Source organism: Stegostoma tigrinum, chromosome 1 (genome assembly GCF_030684315.1).
Source record: "Stegostoma tigrinum isolate sSteTig4 chromosome 1, sSteTig4.hap1, whole genome shotgun sequence".
NCBI lineage: Eukaryota > Metazoa > Chordata > Chondrichthyes > Orectolobiformes > Stegostomatidae > Stegostoma > Stegostoma tigrinum.
Window position 1 is genome coordinate 126,064,589 of NC_081354.1, and position 19,277 is coordinate 126,083,865.

Genomic DNA, 19,277 nt, shown 5'->3' on the forward strand with positions numbered 1-19,277 from the left:
TTGGCGTCAATCACTTTCTGTGAAAGTGAATTTCACAGGCTCATTACTCTCTTGGGGAAGAAATCTGTCCTCAACTATAATGGCCTTCCCCATATCTTTGGACTGTGAACCCCAGTTTTGGATTCATCAGTCATCAGGAACATCCTTCCTGCACTTATCCTGTCTAAATGTGTTGGAATTTTACGGGTTTCTTTGAGATCCACCTCATTCTTCTAAATTATGGTGAATATATTCCTCTGCATCTCAGTCCTGCCATCCCACCAATCAGTTTAGTAAACCTTCATTGCACTCCTCCATAGGCAGAGAATCCTTCCTCAGATAAGGAGACAGAAACAGCAGATAGAATTTCAGCTGTGGTCTCACCGAGGCCCTGTACAATTGCAGCAAGATATCCCTGTGCCTATACTCAAATACTCTTGCTTTAAGGCCATTTGCCTACACCACCTGCTGTACCTGCATGCTTATTTTCAGCTCTGGTGTACAAGGACACCCAGATCCCCTGTCTCCCCTCTCCCTTTCTTAAACTATCACCACTCCAATAGCTGATGAAGGGTCTAGGCCCGAAACGTCAGCTTTTGTGCTCCTGAGATGCTGCTTGGCCTGCTGTGTTCATCCAGCCTCACATTTTATTATCTTAGTAATCTGCCTTCCTGTTTTTGCTATGTAAGTAGATAGGCGAATATTTCTTCACCTTATTAGCATTTTCCTACTCCTCCAAGCTTGTCCAAATCAAACTGCAACGCCTCTGCATTCTCTTTACAGTTCACTCTCCCACCCAGGTTTGTGTCATCTGTAAATTTAGCCTGATTATTTAGTTCCCTCAGATAGCTTGGACCCAAACGTGGTGGTCCACAAGTCACTGCCTGTCACTTGGAAAAAGACCTGTTTATCTGTACTATTTGTTTCCTGTGCGCCAATTGGCCTCTACCCATGTCAGTACACCATTTCCAGTTTAATTTTGAATGCTATCTCTTAAGTGGACCTTAATGAAAGCCTATGAAGATATAAAGGGCTTGCAGCAAAGAGATAGTAATTTAGTTCCAATCTTGATTATCTGAAACGGAAACTCTGCAAGACAGATCTAAAAGTTGTAACCAGTTTGCATAAATGTGAGAAAACAATGCGAAGTGAACAATGAGACCAGTTAAAGGAAGAGATGGTGTGAACTGCTCAGTTCAAGTACAATGCCCTGCGCACTCTACTTGCATGTTTAAACAATACCATATAATAGCAAAACCACTACTTTTCTAATGTCTACTTTTATCACACTTGAGATAAGATTCATTGGTTTATATACAAGTAAAAAAACTGAATTTATAACTTACATAAATATGTGTAGCTGATGTTGTGTTCTGATATCTGATGCAACCCAAATCCAAACCAACCCATGATAATAAAATGTGAGGCTGGATGAACACAGCAGGCCAAGCAGCATCTCAGGAGCACAAAAGCTGACGCTTCGGGCCTAGGGTCTAGGCCCGAAACGTCAGCTTTTGTGCTCCTGAGATGCTGCTTGGCCTGCTGTGTTCATCCAGCCTCACATTTTATTATCTTGGATTCTCCAGCATCTGCAGTTCCCATTATCTCCAAACCAACCCATTATTGATTTAAAAACATGGTCAAAAATGCCTTAAAATAGGTCAAACTGGTGAAAAGTAGGAGTGAAATTTGGCTCTGAATCGGACAGTGGAGATGCTATGTGGCGTTTACATCACATACGCACACTTCTGATGTTAATTGTCTACGGTTACAGAGATTAATGTTAACTCTGCGTAAGTGAAAGAGTTGTGAGTGGGTTAAATCAGACAATTAGTAAAGCTGTTTGCACACGCACACTGGAAGTCTGCTGGAGCACAAGAATATAAAAAGTAGGGAGTAGGAGTAGATCATACACTCCAATCTGTGCAAAGCATTCAATGTGATAATAAATCATCCTAAGTTTCAACTCCATTTTCCACCTACAATCCGCATCCTTTGATTCTCTGAGACTGGAGATTTTGTATGCTGCTAGCAGGAATGTGCCCAACTTGGAGGGTTTGAGAAATAAGGCAGGTACCACCCTCCCACACACCCCTGAGCTGACGCCCATCACACAAGAGTGGGTGGGTGCTGAAATCGGCAGTCTGCCTGCCAGATTTGAATAAATCATTAGTAATTTATTTAAAAAGGTAACAGTCCAGCTTGTTACAGTTCCTGGTAATACCGTGCCAGCACACGGTGGTTTGTTTTCTTGTTTTGGAAATCATTCTTTCCATCTCTTCATTAACGTCTTCAATATAAGTTGTAAATAGTTGAGGTTCCAGCACTGAACTCTGTGGCACACCATTGATTACATCTTGCCAAACTGAAAAATACTCCTTTTTACTTATGCTCTGCTTCCTGCTAGCCAGACTATCTTTTCTCCATACCAATATGTTACCCGCTATTCCATGAGCTTTTATTTTCTGCAATAAACTTTGATGTGGCACCTTATCAGATTCCTCCTGGAAATCTAAGTGTACTACATTCACTGGTTCTCCTTTATATACAGCATAAACTTCTTAAAGAACTCTGAAAGAATTGTCAAGCATGATTTCACTTTCACAGAGCCAATGTTGACTCTCTCATTTTGAATTCATCCAAGTGCCCCGCTATAACGTAATTAACATTAGCTCTGAATACTTACCCTAAGGCAAATTTTACACTAACTGGCCTGTTGCTTCCCGCTTTCAGTTGACTACAATTTTAAATAAAAGAAGCTACCTTCATTATATCCCAATTTAATAGGGTTGTCCCTGCATCAAGGGAGTTTTGGAAAATTAAAATTAATTCACTCACTTGCTATTTATTTTAAAATAGGATGAAGTCTATTAAGATCTGTTTACTAGCCAGCTCATAGCACCCACAAATTGGTCAGTATCACTTCTGTGGTGACTCTGATTTTCCTGAGTCCCCCGCTTCCTTCAATTTCTTGATTTATCACTGCATCTGTGGTGTTGCTTACATCCTTGTGAAGACTGATGCAAAATACTTGTTCAATTCATCATAATCATACAGTGTGGAATTGGGCCATTCAACCCACCATGCCTGCACTGACCATCCAAAGAACGCTCTACCCATACACACCTCCCCCGCCCTATTCCCATAACACTGTATTTCCCATGGCAAATCTATCTAATCTCCACATCCTTGGACACCATGGGCAATTTAGCATGGCCAATCCACCTAGCCTGCACATCTTTGGACTGTGGGAGGACATTAGAGCACCTGGAGGAAACCCACACAGACACTTGGAGAATGTGCAAACTCTACATCGACAGTCGCCCATGGCTGGAATCAAACCAGGCCCCTGGCACTGTGAGGCAGCAGTGCTAACCATTAAGCCACTATGCTACCCTCTGCCATCTCTATTTTCTATTCCTAATTTTCTCATCTCGCTTTCTATAGGAGTAAAGCTTACTTTGTTAACTCTTCTTTAAGTATTTATGGAAACGCTTCGAAACTTTTCTTATATTTCTGGGTTATTCTCTTTGGAACGGAGAAGTTTAAGAGGTAACCTAACTGTGATGGTCAAAATTTTGAATAATTTTGACTGGGTAAAGAGGATAGGTTGTTTCCACTGGTTGGTGTGTCAATAAATGAAATTGGATTGACCACGTGACATTGGCCTAGGAACTGAAAGGACAACGGCAGAAACAGCCTTGTTGACCCTGCAATGTCCTTCTTACTAAAAATGGGAACTAGTGCCAAAACCGGGAGGGATGTCTCAAAGGCTAGTCAAGTAACAGCCTGCCATTGTCATACTCATGGAATCATGTCCTCAACACAACCATCACCATCCCTGAATATGTCCTGTTCCTCCATCAAGATAGATCCAGCAGAGGTGGTAGCACAGTGGTATACAGCGAGGAGGGATTTCGATAGACAATAGGTGCTGGAGTAGGCCATTCGGCCCTTCGAGCCAGCACCACCATTCATTATGATCATGGCTGATCATCCACAATCAGTATCCTGTTCCTGCCTTATCCCCATAACCCTTGATTCCAGTATCTTTCAGAGCTCTATCTATCTCTTTCTTGAAAGTATCCAGAGAGTTGGCCTCCACTGCCTTTGGGGGCAGAGCATTCCATATATCCACCACTCTCTGGGTGAAGAGGCTTTTCCTCAACTCTGTTCTAAATGGCCTACCCCTTGTTTTTAAACTGTGTCCTTTGGTTCTGGACTCACCCATCAGCAGAAACATGCTTCCTGCCTCCAGAGTGTCCAATGCCTTAAAAATCTTATACGCCTCATTCAGATCCCCTCTCATCCTTCTAAACTCACGTGTATACAAGCCCAGTCCTTCCAATCTTTCAACATGACTTGGACGAGGGAATTGAAGGATGGGTCAGCAAGTTTGCAGACGACACAAAGGTCGGAGGTGTCGTTGACAGTGTAGAGGGCTGTTGTAGGCTGCAGCGGGACATTGACAGGATGCAGAGATGGGCTGAGAGGTGGCAGATGGAGTTCAACCTGGATAAATGCGAGGTGATGCATTTTGGAAGGTCGAATTTGAAAGCTGAGTACAGGATTAAGGATAGGATTCTTGGCAGCGTGGAGGAACAGAGGGATCTTGGTGTGCAGATACATAGATCCCTTAAAATGGCCACCCAAGTGGACAGGGTTGTTAAGAAAGCATATGGTGTTTTGGCTTTCATTAACAGGGGGATTGAGTTTAAGAGTCGTGAGATCTTGTTGCAGCTCTATAAAACTTTGGTTAGACCGCACTTGGAATACTGCGTCCAGTTCTGGGCGCCCTATTATAGGAAAGATGTGGATGCTTTGGAGAGGGTTCAGAGGAGGTTTACCAGGATGCTGCCTGGACTGGAGGGCTTATCTTATGAAGAGAGGTTGACTGAGCTCGGTCTCTTTTCATTGGAGAAAAGGAGGAGGAGAGGGGACCTAATTGAGGTATACAAGATAATGAGAGGCATAGATAGAGTCGATAGCCAGAGACTATTTCCCAGGGCAGAAATGGCTAGCACGAGGGGTCATAGTTTTAAGCTGGTTGGTGGAAAGTATAGAGGGGATGTCAGAGGCAGGTTCTTTACGCAGAGAGTTGTGAGAGCATGGAATGCGTTGCCAGCAGCAGTTGTGGAAGCAAGGTCATTGGGGTCATTTAAGAGACTGCTGGACATGCATATGGTCACAGAAATTTGAGGGTGCATCCATGAGGATCAATGGTCGGCACAACATTGTGGGCTGAAGGGCCTGTTCTGTGCTGTACTGTTCTATGTTCTATGTTCTATATGATAATCCCGCCATTCCGGGAATTGACCTCGCGAACCTACGCTGCACTCCCTCAATAGCAAGAATGTCCTTCCTCAAATTTGGAGACCAAAACTGCACACAATACTCCAGGCGAGGTCTCACCTGGGAGTCCTCAACATTGCCTCTGAACTCCATGAAGTCTTATGGCTTCAGGTTGAATATGGGCAAGGACAGGTCCTGCTGATTATCACATACCTTCCTCCCTCAGTAATCAGTACTTCTCCACGTTGAACAACACTTGGAGGAAACCCTGAGGATAGCAAGAGCACAGAATGTACTCTGGGTGGGTGATTTCAATGCAGTGGCACGACTGATCGAGCTGGCTGGGTCCTAAGGATAACACAGTGTGAAACTGGATGAACACAGCAGGCCAAGCAGCAACAGAGGAGCACGAAATTTGACGTTTTGGGTCGAGGCCCTTCTTCCTAAAGGACGCAGCTATTAGTCTGCGTTTGCAGCAGGTGGTGAGGGAACCAACAAAGGAAAAAAAGATATTCAACTTCACCCTTTACAACCTACTGGCTGCAGTTGCTTCATTTCATGACAGCATTGGAAGGAGTGACCACCACACATTCTTGTGTAGATGATGTCCCACTTTCACAGTGAAAATGCCTCCATCACGTTGTCTGGCATTATCACTGTGCTAAATGGGACAGACTTCAAACAGCTCTAATAATTCAGGACTGCAATTCCTGAATGGCTGTGGGCTATCAACAGCAGCAGACTTGTACTCCAGCACCATCTGCAACCTTATGATTGGCATCTCCCCCATTCAACCATTCCCATCAGGTGAGGGATCAACCCTGGCTCAGTAGAGGGAATGCTAAGGGCAGCAGCAAATAAACCTAAAAATGAAGTGTCAACCTGTCAAAGCTACCAAACAGGACAGCTTGCATGCTAAACAGCATTACCTCTTCCAGGAGGAAGACACAGAGGCTTGAAAATTTGCACCAACAGGTTCAAAAACGACTTCTTCCCTGCTTCTATGAGATGATGAAAGGACATCTCTAACTTCAAATAATGCTGATTTTGCTAAAGTTGATCTTGCTTTGATCCTGTGCAGCCGTAACCTATATGCCTCGCTGTGTCTAAGGCACCCTTTGATCTCTATGTTCTTGTTTGCTATGATCTGCCCGTACTTTTTCACTGTACCTAGACGCATACTATGACAATAAATCAAATCAAATCAAAGCTGCAAGTGATAGACGGAGCTTAGTGATCCAACAGCCAACAGATCACATCTAAGCTCTGCAGTCCTGACACATCCAGTTGTGAATGGTGGTGATCAATTAAACAATTCACTGGAGGAGGAAGTCAGGAATACTGCAGTGAGTACCTCTCTTACTGACTCACCAAAGCTGTTCAACATTTGCAAGGCACAAGGCAGCAGTGTGATGGAATATTGCACTCTTCCCTGGATGGGTGCAGTTCTAACAATACTCAAGAGGATTGATTGGCACCACTGATGTCCAGTAGCAGCAGAATGTACTATCTATAAGATGTGCTGCAGAAATTCACTAAAGATCCTTAGACAGCTGCTAACATTCAGCTCCTCTTCCTTTGTGAGGAAAACATTATGATTCTGACCGCCCCATGTTGACTGTGCTCAGTACCCTGGATTGGTAATGCAGTCTGCTCTGAACTTATTGTGCTGTGCTGGGAATCCCTGACTGAAGGCTACCCACCCCCCCCCCCCCCCCTCCCACTCCTTGACTTGACTAAGGCCTCCTGATGGCCAATGACAAGATTCTGGTTTTGTGTCTATGCTAGACAATGTGGTAAGGGAGAAGCAACATATCATATTTAGATGGGAGCGTAAAGCACAAAAAAGTCTGGGTAGGGGCAGGGTTGTTGTGGAAATCAGACATATACAGAATGAATAATTGCTCTGACAATGAGAAAAGAGCCCGTGATAAAGCCCAGTTCAGTGTGATGGAGTGTGCTCTTCAGTCCAAGGTGCAGCATTAAAGTGAAGAACTTCCCTGAAAGTGGATTAGAGATTCGGTACGAGGGTTCTTCGAATTTGGCACAGATTGGATGCCAGTGTCCATAGGCATGGGATGTATGTGGTCAGTGCCCATGGAGCATGCCCTGAGACGATGATGTCCAGTGTATAACATGGAGATCGCTTGGAGGTAGTGTTGAGCTGAGCTCACGTGGCACCTGCTCTGATTTCTATATCAATTTTCCTCAATGTCTTGATTGTTTAATGAGCCTGGTAAAATACGAAGCTGAATATTGTTGAGATGAGTTGGGCCATCGACCAAGCATCTAACAAGGAATAATCACCCTTAATTCGTAATTTGATACTGCTTAACAAGAAAATCCTCACACTGTTTGTGAAAAACATAAAAGATGGAGTGAAATGCTCCTGTATTGATTTGGGCCTTGCCAGACCCTCATCAGATCCTGCTACACATTTGATTTGATTTGATTCAACTTGGTTCATTATTGTCACATGTACCAAGATGCTGATTGTGGTCTGTAGTTAGGAAGTTACAGTTACAGATCCAGTTACAGGGGCGAGGAAGCAGATTCCTGCGTCTCAGAGATTGGAGATGGGTTTTGTTGGAATTATGGTTCTGAAGGCAGAGCTAAAGTCAATAAATAGGAGTCTGACATAGGTGTCCTTGTTATCCAGATGTTGCAAAGATGAGCGAAGGGCTGGAGAATGACGTCTGCCAAGGACTTTTTGTGAGAATAGGTGAGTTATCACAGATCAAGGCAATCTGGGACATTGGTGTTGATGTGTGCCATTACTAATCTCTCAAAGCAGTTATTAATGAAGGATATCAGTGCCAATAGTGATAGTCATTGAGGCATATTGCCTGATTTTTCTTTGGCAGTGGGATGATAGTGGTCTTTTTAAAGCAGGATCAAAGCAAGGAGAGTTTAAAGATATCTGTGAATACTGCCACCTGTTGGTCTGTGCAGGATCTGAGCGTACAGCTGAGGACTCCATCCAGGCCAGCTGCTTTCCATGGGCTCACTTTCAGGGAGGCTGATCTGACATCTGTGGCAGTGACTGTGGGTACAATTGTACCCAAGGCTGTTGGGGCAGGTGACATCATTTCACTGGCATTCTGTTCAAGCGTAGAATACGTTGAGCTCGTCCGGGATTATTGTCAGTGATTCTACTTGATTTTGCTTTGTAACCCATTATATCATGTAAGCTTTGTGGCAATTGATGTGTGTTTGTGTGGCTGGTCTGGAATTCTAGTTTAGTCTGGTATTGTCTCCTGGAGACTCTAATGGCTTTGTGAAGATTGTACCTAGATTTCCTGCATAGGACAAGGTCACCTGGATCGAATGCTTCAGACCTGGACATCAGTAGAGCCTTCTGGTTCATGCATGGTTTCTGGATGGAGAAGACTCAGATTAATTTCCTTGGCAGTTGGTCCACAACACACCTACTGATGAAGTCAGTGAAGGCTGAGACCTTGAATATGGCCCAGTCCGCTGGCTCCAGCAGTCATGTAGGACATGTACATTTATCTCAGACCAGCACCGTACAACTTTCTGCATTGAATCCTCACGCTTTAGTTTCTGCTTGTGAGTCAGAAAAAGGAAATGAAGCAGTAGGCATCTTTGATGGTTGTGTAGCAACGGTCTAGGGTTATGTGCCTCTGGTGGGACAGGAGATAAGTTGGTAGCATCTTTGCAGCACACTCTTGAGGTTGCCATTGCACACATCGCTTAAACCCCTAAAAGATCTTCCCTTACTCTGTATTACACAACTGCATGCACAACAATAGAGGGAGGAGTTGGCATAAGTGATATAGTCACTGGACCAGTAGTCCAGAGACTCAGGTTAATATTTGTGGGCAGCATGATGGCTCAGTGGTTAGCACTGCTGCCTCTCAGCGCCTGGGATCTGGGTTTGATCCTACGCTCAGGTGACTGTCTGTATGGAGTGTGCACATTCTGCCTGAGTCTGCGTGGGTTTCCTCCGGGTGCTTCGGTATCGTCCCACAGCCCAAAAATGTACAAGCTAAGTCGATTGGCCATGCCAAACTGCCTATCGTGTCCAGGGGTGTGTAGATTAGGTGGGTTGTGGGGGGATAAGTCTCAGTGGGATGCTCTGAGGAGTGGTGTAGACTTGTTGGGCCGAAGGGCCTGTTTTCACACAATTGGGATTCTATGAAAAACAAGCCTTTCATGTTCTTGTTCTCTAATTCTCATGAGGATAAGGCAAGTTTGCCTTCCCAGTTGTTTGTGGTTACCTGCATTCTAAGGATTCCTGCTAAAGCTACCCAACTTTGTCTGAAATTCAACATTCAGAAGTTTTAGGCTTTTCAATAATATTCTGCTGTTCCATCCCTGTGACCAAGTGGAGTTTCTCCAGAACAAACTGCTTTTGTTTATTTGTAAGGATCCTTTTTGTCACATCTCTTTTCAAACAAACACATCTGATAATAGATTCCATCCTTACCACAACTTAATTGTAATTATCAGATGTAGTGCATTTTAGCACTGTCTCTTTTTATAACCTTCGTTTTACAACATTCACATGCATTGGTTTATTTTGGTAACTAAATTTGACCTTAGTTGAATTAATCAGTTTGGCAGCAGTAATGTAACAGCATAAGTCAGAGACTATCTTCAGAATAAAACATTAATAGTACCTACACTTGGCTTCTTTCTTTGTCACATTAGTACCTTTGCATCACTAACATTTACAGACACAGCGGTCAAGAAAATGATTACAATAATTGAACCTTTAAGTTAAGAAAGCACGAGGCAAAACAATTCTGCTAACTCACCTGGCACGAATCTTTTCTACCTTTTGCATCACCAGCACATAACATGGTCTTTGTTATAAAGGGATTATAGTTATAGTATTTTTCACTATTGCATCTCTTCCTGGCAATGACAGTCAACGTTACTTCCCTCAGAGTATCAGATGGTTTACGGATTTCAGGATTAGTTGTGCCCCATCCTGCAACGCTACACTTGGTTCCAGCTTTAACATCTCCTGGTGATTTAGGCAGCTTCAGGATTGACACATGCTCGCTCATAATAGCTTCATTGGCCAACTGTCCCAAATTAATAGAGAAAAAAGATGGATTATTCAAACTGCTAAATTATTAGAAGTAAGAACTAAATATCGTGAGCATTAATGTCACTTATCATTGCGATAACATTGAATGATTTGCATTGTTCTAGATTTGGCATTATGCACTCGGCAGCATCGGTTGGAAGTAAATTTGTTCTGGTAATTTAGATGCCAATGATTTATTAAATAGATTTGTTACACTTAACCAAAAGGTGATAGCAAATGTTGATTCCTCCTATTGATTATGCTTTTATCCTAATGTTTTATACTGTGTTTAATTCAGTTCAGTACTTATTTATATTATCAAACAGTGATTGGCTGGGAAGCTTTTGAAATTAGGCATTATTTGTGTACCAATTACTACTCAAAATATCAGCAGCTGAGAGCAGAATAAATATTTTCTTTGATGAATTGCAGAATATTTTCCTAAACAATGTAAGATTTTTAAAACAACAAGGATTTTGGTAAGATAATTCCAGCTGTAGTTTGTGAATGTGATAATACCCAGGTCCCTTTTTCTTCCTCCAGCTATTGTACTTGCTCTTTATCTCCTCTGATTATTTGTTATCTGTCTCACAGTACTCAGGGGTGCTTTGCTTCCCTTAAGCATATGAACTAATCAGTACAAGAAAAAATCTTCTATTTTTCTAGAAGCTAAAGAGAAAAAGTATCACCTGAGGCACAAGAATGTAAGAATTAGGAGCAAGAACCAGCTACTCTACCAATCAATTCCAATTCCTTGTCCAATTTCCATCTTCTTGATTCCCTCAGAATCTAAGAATCCACCGATATATTGAGGCTAGGAAGGTGATTTTGAGCCTTCGACAGAAATGTAGCAAAGCAAGCCAATATATCTTATCTATTGAGACATAGCAATGGACAGGCTCACCACATTTTAACAGCATGGCCTGATTAGGTATGCCAACTTCTGAAATCAAAGTTGGTGGGAACTTAGGTGGAAAACTGTTAGGAGGACCATCACCAAGGATACAGAGGGTTCGGCCACATCCCAAGGCAAATACAGTGGGGGAAATTCACAGCTAGGTATCCTGGTCTAGGGAGGGCCTGATGTTTATTTATAAACAACAGAGACGGCTTCTGCTAATTCTTTTGGTCCACAAGGAAACCTGCAAAATGTTTGACCATTTAAATTGCTAGCCCTTTTCTGTCCCTGGAGCATGTTCTTAGCAGAACTGACCTCATGGTGAGGCCACCAAAATCCCACATGCTTTGTTCTGAAGTTAAAATGATACATAATTTGCATACTTAGTGGGAGGTGATAGCCTAGTGGTATTATTGCTCGACTGTTAATCCAGAGACCCTGGTAATATTCTGGGGACCTGGCTTTGAATTTTGCCATGGTAGATGGTTGAATTAAAATTCAATAAAAATCTGGAATTAAGAGTTAAATGATGCCCACGAATCTGTTGTTGATGATCAGGGAAAACCCAATTGGTTCACTAATGTCCTTTAGGGAAAGAATCTGCCATCCTTACCTGGTCTGACCTACATGTGACTCCAGACCCACAGCAACATAGTTTACTCTTAACTGGCCTCTGGGAAATTAGGGATGGGCAATAAATTCTGGCAAGGCTAATGATGCCCTCACCCCGTGAATGAATTTTTAAAAATACTTAAAATGATCGCTACCAACTTGGGGTGCTATCCTTATCATTTAGATGCTGCTATTGGTCAGATCAGGGTGGGGAAGCAGTGTGCAGGAGTTGTTTTTCAGTTTAACTGTCATCCCACGCAATTTCTGTCAGGTTGGGGGCATTGAGATTTCTGAATTAACTTAAGATGACAGTGATACGAAGTGGGATTTGGTGCTCTGGTGTAGCCAGTAAACCTATACCATCTAACCAAGTCAAACGTACCTGAATCAGCATGATGTCATTTTCTTTTCTATTCCAATTAAATTCTGGATAAGGGAAGTATTTCTTCACTTTCAATACTTGTTGTTTCTCTTCTTGCCTCTTAGAAAGTGAATGAGCCCCCAATATCACTTGAATGTCCTGATATTTCCAATTTCTGGAATGATTGTAAGAGAAATAATTCAGTTGCAGAAAGGATCTGAAATACAATGAGCTTTGAGGTGTGTTTTCAATGAAAAATTGATGGTGAAAGAAATTACAAGAATGTGATGTTGTTAGTGCCAGGGTGCATTTAATAATGAATCAAACAACAATCTCCAACATGTCTAGCACATTTAACATGCCTCTAAACAAATACAAATGTCGAAATTCTTTAGTCATAGACTGCTGACTTTAAAGAAGAGCTAGTTTAACAGTAGGATCTTCAAGTAGAAAGTTGAAGCAACTCTGCAATTTAGAGGTATCATTCCAGATGAATGGGCCAGCCAGAAGGCAGGAAGCATGTTGCTATACCCATGAGGAAGTGATGCTGGGTGGAATCCTATGAATTTTGGCCCTACCAGATAGGGTGAGCCATTTTCTGAGTGAGAATTGAATTTCCTAAAGGACAGGCTTTCCCTAGACTCTTCCTTACAGGGCAAAAATGTTGTTCAATGTCTTCTTAGTTAGCCTAATTGCTTCCCTGCTGGAATCAAAGAAAAGGAGACTCAGAACCCATTGTAGAGTAAACAGAAAGAGTGCAGGGTGATTGGGATCCCAACATGTCATCTATTTCAGAGGTTTTAACTCCTCGTAAGTAACTAGGAAAACCCTACCCACAGTCTCCATCACTTCAATGTCCTGGCCAAAGCAGAGTCATTTAAAGAATTATACAATTACAGCTTTATTACGATAGGAAATTCATCAAAGATCCTCAGACAGCACCTTCCAAACCCACGGCCACTCCCATCTAGAAGGGCAAATGCATCAGACATATGGGAATACCACCACCTCCAAGTTCCGCTCCAAGCCACTCACAATCCTGACTTGGAAATATATCACTGTTCCTTCACGGTTGCTGAGTTAAAATTCTAGAATTCTCTTCCTAATGGCATTGTGGTTCAACACACAGCAAGAAGACTGCAGCGGCTCAAGAAGGCAGCTCACCACAATCTTCTCAAGGGCAACTAGGGATGGGTGAGAAATGCTGGCCAGCCAGCAACACCCACATCCCATAAACAAATAGACTAAAAGAGTTATTGTTATTCTTACTGAGAGCATTACTAGAGGCTTATGACAAGTATCACCATGCAGCCCTCAAGAAACATTCAAATGTCACCTAGCAAGCTATTGAGTTGCAAATATCAGGGATTTACAAGTTATTTTATGGATGTCACAATGGGAGTGAAAATATATTACTAGATGAAATTCTGTGGCCGAAATCAACAAGCCCACATCCAATGCTTCTTCTAACCTATAGCACACAACAGGGGAGAACAGCAACACAGGGATTTGCAGATCAGACATGATCTCATTGAAAGGCAGAGGAGACATGATGGGCTGATTCACCTCTTCTGCTCCTGACAGTCTTCTAACAATCATATCACAAGGTTAAGCATATGTCAAAACCAGCACAACTGTAATAAAGGTCTAATTTATGCAGCCATAGACAAATAGGAGCTTCTTTCCCAAATGCTCACAATCATACACTGGATAATTGATGGTCCATGCAATCCCCATGCTATTGTAAAGTTTTATTTTATCGTCTCCTTGCAGCATACAGTATATGCACTTATTAGAGATCAATCTGAGCCAATTTCTGACAGAGGCAGCTACTACTTGAACTGAGGCAATGATATAAATTGGCCCTGAAAGTTCATTGGAATAATTGGGGGCAAGGAGATGGGGGATTGAATGAGGTGAAAGTGAAGACTTTCTCCTCGAGTTGGAAAAACGTTCTGGTTCCTTCTAGATCCACAGGAAGTTGTTTTATTTAAAAATCCTTTCCAGATTTACCATTTTCACTGATATCAAATATTTGATAGCAAAAGCAGAATCACAGAATCATTACAATGAGGAACGAAGCTATTTGGCCTGTCGAATCTACATCAACCCTCTGAAGAACATTCCACCCAGACCCCACAAACTATTCCTATAATCCAAATTTCGCATGACCGATCCACCTAACCTGCATGTCTTTGGGCTGTGGGAGGAAACCATGGCACCCAGAGGAAATCCACACTGACACAGGGAGAATATATAAACTCCACAGAGACAGAGACAATCACCCAAGGCAGGAATTGAACCTGATTCCTGGAGCTGTGGGGTAGCAGTGTTACCCACTAAGCCACTGAGCTGTATCAGGAACTAATTTTGAAAAATGTATTTCTCAACCATTGTTAGCTCTGTAACTGAGTGATAACGGGAACTGCAGATGCTGGAGAATCCAGGATAACAAAGTGTGGAGCTGGATGAACACAGCAGGCCAAACAGCATCTCAGGAGCACAAAAGCTGACGTTTCGGGCCTAGACCCTTCATCAGAGAAGGTGATGAAGGGCCTAGGCCTGAAGTGTCAGTTTTTATGCTCCTGAGATGCTGTTTGGCCTGATGTGTTCATACAGCTCCACACTTTGTTAGCTCTGTAATTGAATTACTTAAGGCATGTCCCTGGCAACTGTTTAAGGGGTCTGCCAGGGACATATAAAGATATTATCTAATCGTGTGTAAACCAGATGGACTGCAGCTTGAGAAGGCAGCTTACAACAACTCTCTGAAGGATAACAAGGGAAAAGCAATAACTGCTAGCCCAAACAATGGATAAAAAAAATTGATTTTTGCAATCTGAACTCTCCTCAGCATTGATACACCGGAAAACATTCATGCCAATCCATTATAGTTACATGTTTGAGAATGAGATTTTCTGGATCCTGATGGAACTTTGGCTCTGCACCTGATCCCTAAGTATGTATCCTTTCCACAACATTTTATCTGAAATGAAGCGATAATAAAAGGTCCACCCTCGTACACCAGTAAGTCATCTATAATTGTGAAATGCTTTTGGCACTCAAAACATATTTTGAATATCACAACACTGGACCTTTGATCTAGCCATCCTTCCAAACAATACCAATGATTGGTAACACATTTTTGGTGGTCCTTTTGATCCTGTCTTATTTGGACCAGGTGATTGTACCTTGCTGACTACTGTCTCTCATTGACAGCACAAAATAAATTTCTGATCCCAACCTGGTTAATTTTTCTGACTAACTTTTCCTTAATCAAATGTCCTTTATATCCCAAACTGGATTTATTGATCCAAGATGGCAGCAGTGGGGCCAATAACATTCGACTGCAGATCCTTGAGCCAGCCGCATCCACACCATCTCACAAATCTTCATCGTTTAGTGCTGCGACGGCTTCGTTGTCATCCTGTGGTGTTTCCTCCACAGGAGAGTCTGTTAGGCCTAGATCCATGGGCGGCTCCAGCTCTGGCACTGAGGACAAAGGCTGTTGGTGGAGGAGGAGACTGGAGTCAGAAACCTGGCAACCGATGACTGGTGGCAGCATCTGAAGGAGCGTCTGAGGGGGAGCAGGAGGAATGATACTAGGCCCCCAGCTCTAGCTCGGACATAGCAGTTGTATGAGTGGCAGTGACAGTGGAGGTGGACCTGTAACTGAGAACCAGGAGTCGATTACAGAGATCCCGGTCAATGTCAAGCAGCAAATGGAGGAGTTAGTATAGGGCAACAACAAGAAGAAAGAAATATAAACTCCATTGCAGTAAAATCTGGCATTGTACTCAGTGTTTCAAACCGACGCCAGAGCCCAGCGAACTGAGTTCTGAGGAAGGGTCACTGGATCCGAAACGTTAACTTTCCTTTCTCTTTGCTGATGCTGTCAAACCTGCTGAGCTTTTCCAGCCATTTCTGTTTCTGATTCTGATTTACAGTATTTGCAGTTCTTCCAGTTTTTAGTTTAGGAAGCCTTTGATATTCTTCTTTCATTGCCTGTTCTACTTCACAAACATCTTTGTGTCAGTAGCTATTTCACTTCTTCCTTCTCTGTGACCATGTTCTACTTTGCCACATTTTCTTAAAAATGAAATATTATTTTTTAATGTTAATTTGAAACAAGACAAATTCAAAAAAATTTTGCATTGAGCGGCAAAATGTCCTCGACAAATAAGCTATTGTGCAAATAAGGTAGTGGTTAAATGGTATTCCTGTTGTTCACAAAATGTATCTAATTTATTTTGATACTGTTTTGGTCCAATAGAAATAAAATTCCATACTGATCACTTTGACAGAGTACAATTCATCAAATTTAGAAACTATTTGTACAGTTGCTAAAATTATGAGACGTATAAAACTATGAAGTTTTGGATTGTGTCTTTAGAGTTAAGTTAAAATGAAGGGACTCATGTTACTGTTTGGTTTCAGCCTGACAACAAGCCTGGCTAAGTCAGGGGATTGGCTGAGCAACAGACGTAGTTCTCAACCCTCCAAAATGGCAAGGGCAGTCAGGCTATCAGTAAATTGACGTTAGCTCTAGTGTTTTTGGGAAGAAGGTAAAAAAAGAACAGCAAGTGGTGTGGTCAGTAGAGAGAAGATGCTGCAGGTTATTTTTGAACAGTGGAAGCCAGATGCAGGAGGCTGCATTTAGTTACAGAGATGCACCACATAGTCACCTAAGGAATCCAGGAAGTTCATCCTCACAAAGCCCAGGGAAAGGGAATAATCATTGGAATGAGAATCACTGCTGGTGGTGGATTTGGGAAACTCTCCATTACTGAGGCAAACACCGGGAGGCAGTCACTTGAAGTGAAATAGGAAAGCATTCATTAGCCGGAAGCCAGAGGTGATAGTAGGGTAAGTAAAAAACAAAGGAACTGAGGATGCCTTAAATCAGGAGCAAAAACAGAAGCTTCCAGAAAAGCTCAGCAGGTTTGGCAGCATCTGTGAAGAAAAATCAGAGATAACCCTTTCAGGTCCAGTGAGCCAGTTCTGAGGAAAGGTCACCTATGAAAAAAATTCAGAGCGAACGTTTCAGGTTCCTTTCCTCAGAAGTGGGTCACTGGGCCCAAAAAGTTAACCCTGAGTTTCCTTCACAGATGCTGCCAGGCCTGCTGAGCTTTTCCAGCAACTTCTGTTTTTGCTCCCGACTGTAGAATGTTTGTTATAAGACTGGATTTGGATTGGAGACTGTGAAGTTTGATGAATAAAAAAAAAGTGGTGTTGATCTCTGTAGTTAAAAGTTGCCAGCAAAATATTCTTTAGCCCATAGTTAGTCACCTGTTACAGTTAAAAATTAAAACTTGAAATCTTGTTCAGCAACGTGTATTCGTGGAAATTATGAAACCTTTTAAAACTTTACTGGTCTTAAAGGAATTGTAACAAAGTAAATATTTTTCTGTTATAGCTATTCACTCTGAAACTGATGTGAATGCAAAATCTAATAGTTACTGATTTTAAAGATAAGCATCTGCCCATTTTAAGTAAATCTCAGAAATTTTCTCAAATGAACACAAGGCATACTATCTGAAATCATTATGACTTTAACGTATTTTACTCTATTCATAATACAGTATTGATTTTGAGAAACATTTAACTTATTATTTTGTAACATTACTAAATTATAATCTACAACATTTCTTCTGAATTATGTTGTACAGCAATAATATATTAACTTACTCTTCACAGTGTGCTGCAGTCAGCACCCAACTTCGTGCAATCAAAACTCCTCCACAAACATGTTGTTTGTTCATTTGGATAGAAGCCATATATGGTCGAGAATGAGGATCAACCTCATGACCCCCAATAATTTTTGTACAGATGCCTACAGAAGAAAATAACAACTTGTTAAGAGAGTTGAATGTCTAAAAATGAAAACTGTAAATAACAGTACATGTTTGAAATCAGAGCTGAAACAGTAAATGTAGTTAATGTGTAAGGAGCAGACACAGAAATTGCTGAAGAATCTCAGCAGCTCTGGCAGGATCTGGGTGAGAAACCAGAATCAACATTTCAAGTTAGGTGGCTCATTGTCAGTTCAAGCCTTCCTGGACTTGCCAGACAATGTTGAGTTTCTCCAGCAATTTCTGTTTTTGTTTCCAACCTTCAACATCCACAGTTTTTTGGTTTGTGTAACATACATGGATATCTATTTTGGCAAAATTTTACACTTTGAAAGCATCTTTGAACCTAAAAAGGAAAAGCAGGGAAGCTTGTTTTGGGTTAACAGTTTGTTAATTAATTATACAGATATTAGACTAACCTTCTTGCCCCGCCAAAAAAATGATTTTGAAACCAAGAAACAGCATCTGAATTAAACAGTCCATTTTGCCAGTCGATCAAAGGCATTAGTTTCATTAGCTTCATAAAGTAGTTTCATAATATCATTTTGACACCAGGATGTGGTCACAGTTTCTGTGCAAACAATTGACATTTTTGTACAAGACCTGACACTTTAAAATGTGACTGCAATTAAATATCATCAGCCTGCTCTCAATCATCACTAAAGGTGTGATCAATAGTGTTATCAAGCAACACTCAGTCGTGGATAACATACTTACCAATGTTCAGTCTGGGTTCCAACAAGTCCCTTTGACTTCAGATCTCATTCTAGTCTTGACTGCAAGACCTGCTTTCCAGAGGTGAGTTGAGAATGACTACCAATGCCACATTTGACTGAATGTGGTTTCAAAGAGTCTTAACATTTAAGTTCATGGGAACTGTAACAGATCCTCCCGGGTAACAGGCATAGCTCAAATAAGAAAAGATTATTGTAATTTTTGGAGATCAATCATTTCAAACATAAGATATCACTGCGGAGTTCCTTAAAACACCATCCTGGGCCTAAATTTCTTCTGCTGCTCCATTATTAACTTTTCCTTCACCATAATGTCAAAATTACAGCTGCTCATTAATGATTACATAGTTTTAAGTTTCATTCATGATCCCTCTGATACTGAAGCAAGCCATGATCACATGCAGCAAGCTTTCAGGTTTGACTGGCAGGTGACAAGTAATATCAGCATTGCACAATTTCTGTCTCTAACAATGTCTGCTACTGACATCTT

At 41.8% G+C, this 19,277-nt stretch overlaps 1 protein-coding gene across 1 annotated transcript in view; it reads right to left on the bottom strand.

Annotated features, from left to right (window-relative positions):
- Positions 1–18,536, bottom strand: part of LOC125452623 (uncharacterized) — an 82,150-nt gene extending 63,614 nt beyond the window's left edge. Inside the window, exons 1-4 of the mRNA XM_059638498.1 lie at positions 18,473–18,536; positions 17,890–18,034; positions 12,223–12,376; positions 10,053–10,325 (exon numbers count right to left, since the gene is read on the bottom strand). Coding sequence (XP_059494481.1) covers positions 10,053–10,325; positions 12,223–12,376; positions 17,890–18,034; positions 18,473–18,536 — 636 coding nt within the window. The remainder of the gene's footprint in view (positions 1–10,052; positions 10,326–12,222; positions 12,377–17,889; positions 18,035–18,472) is intronic.
- Positions 18,537–19,277: the final 741 nt, after the last annotated feature.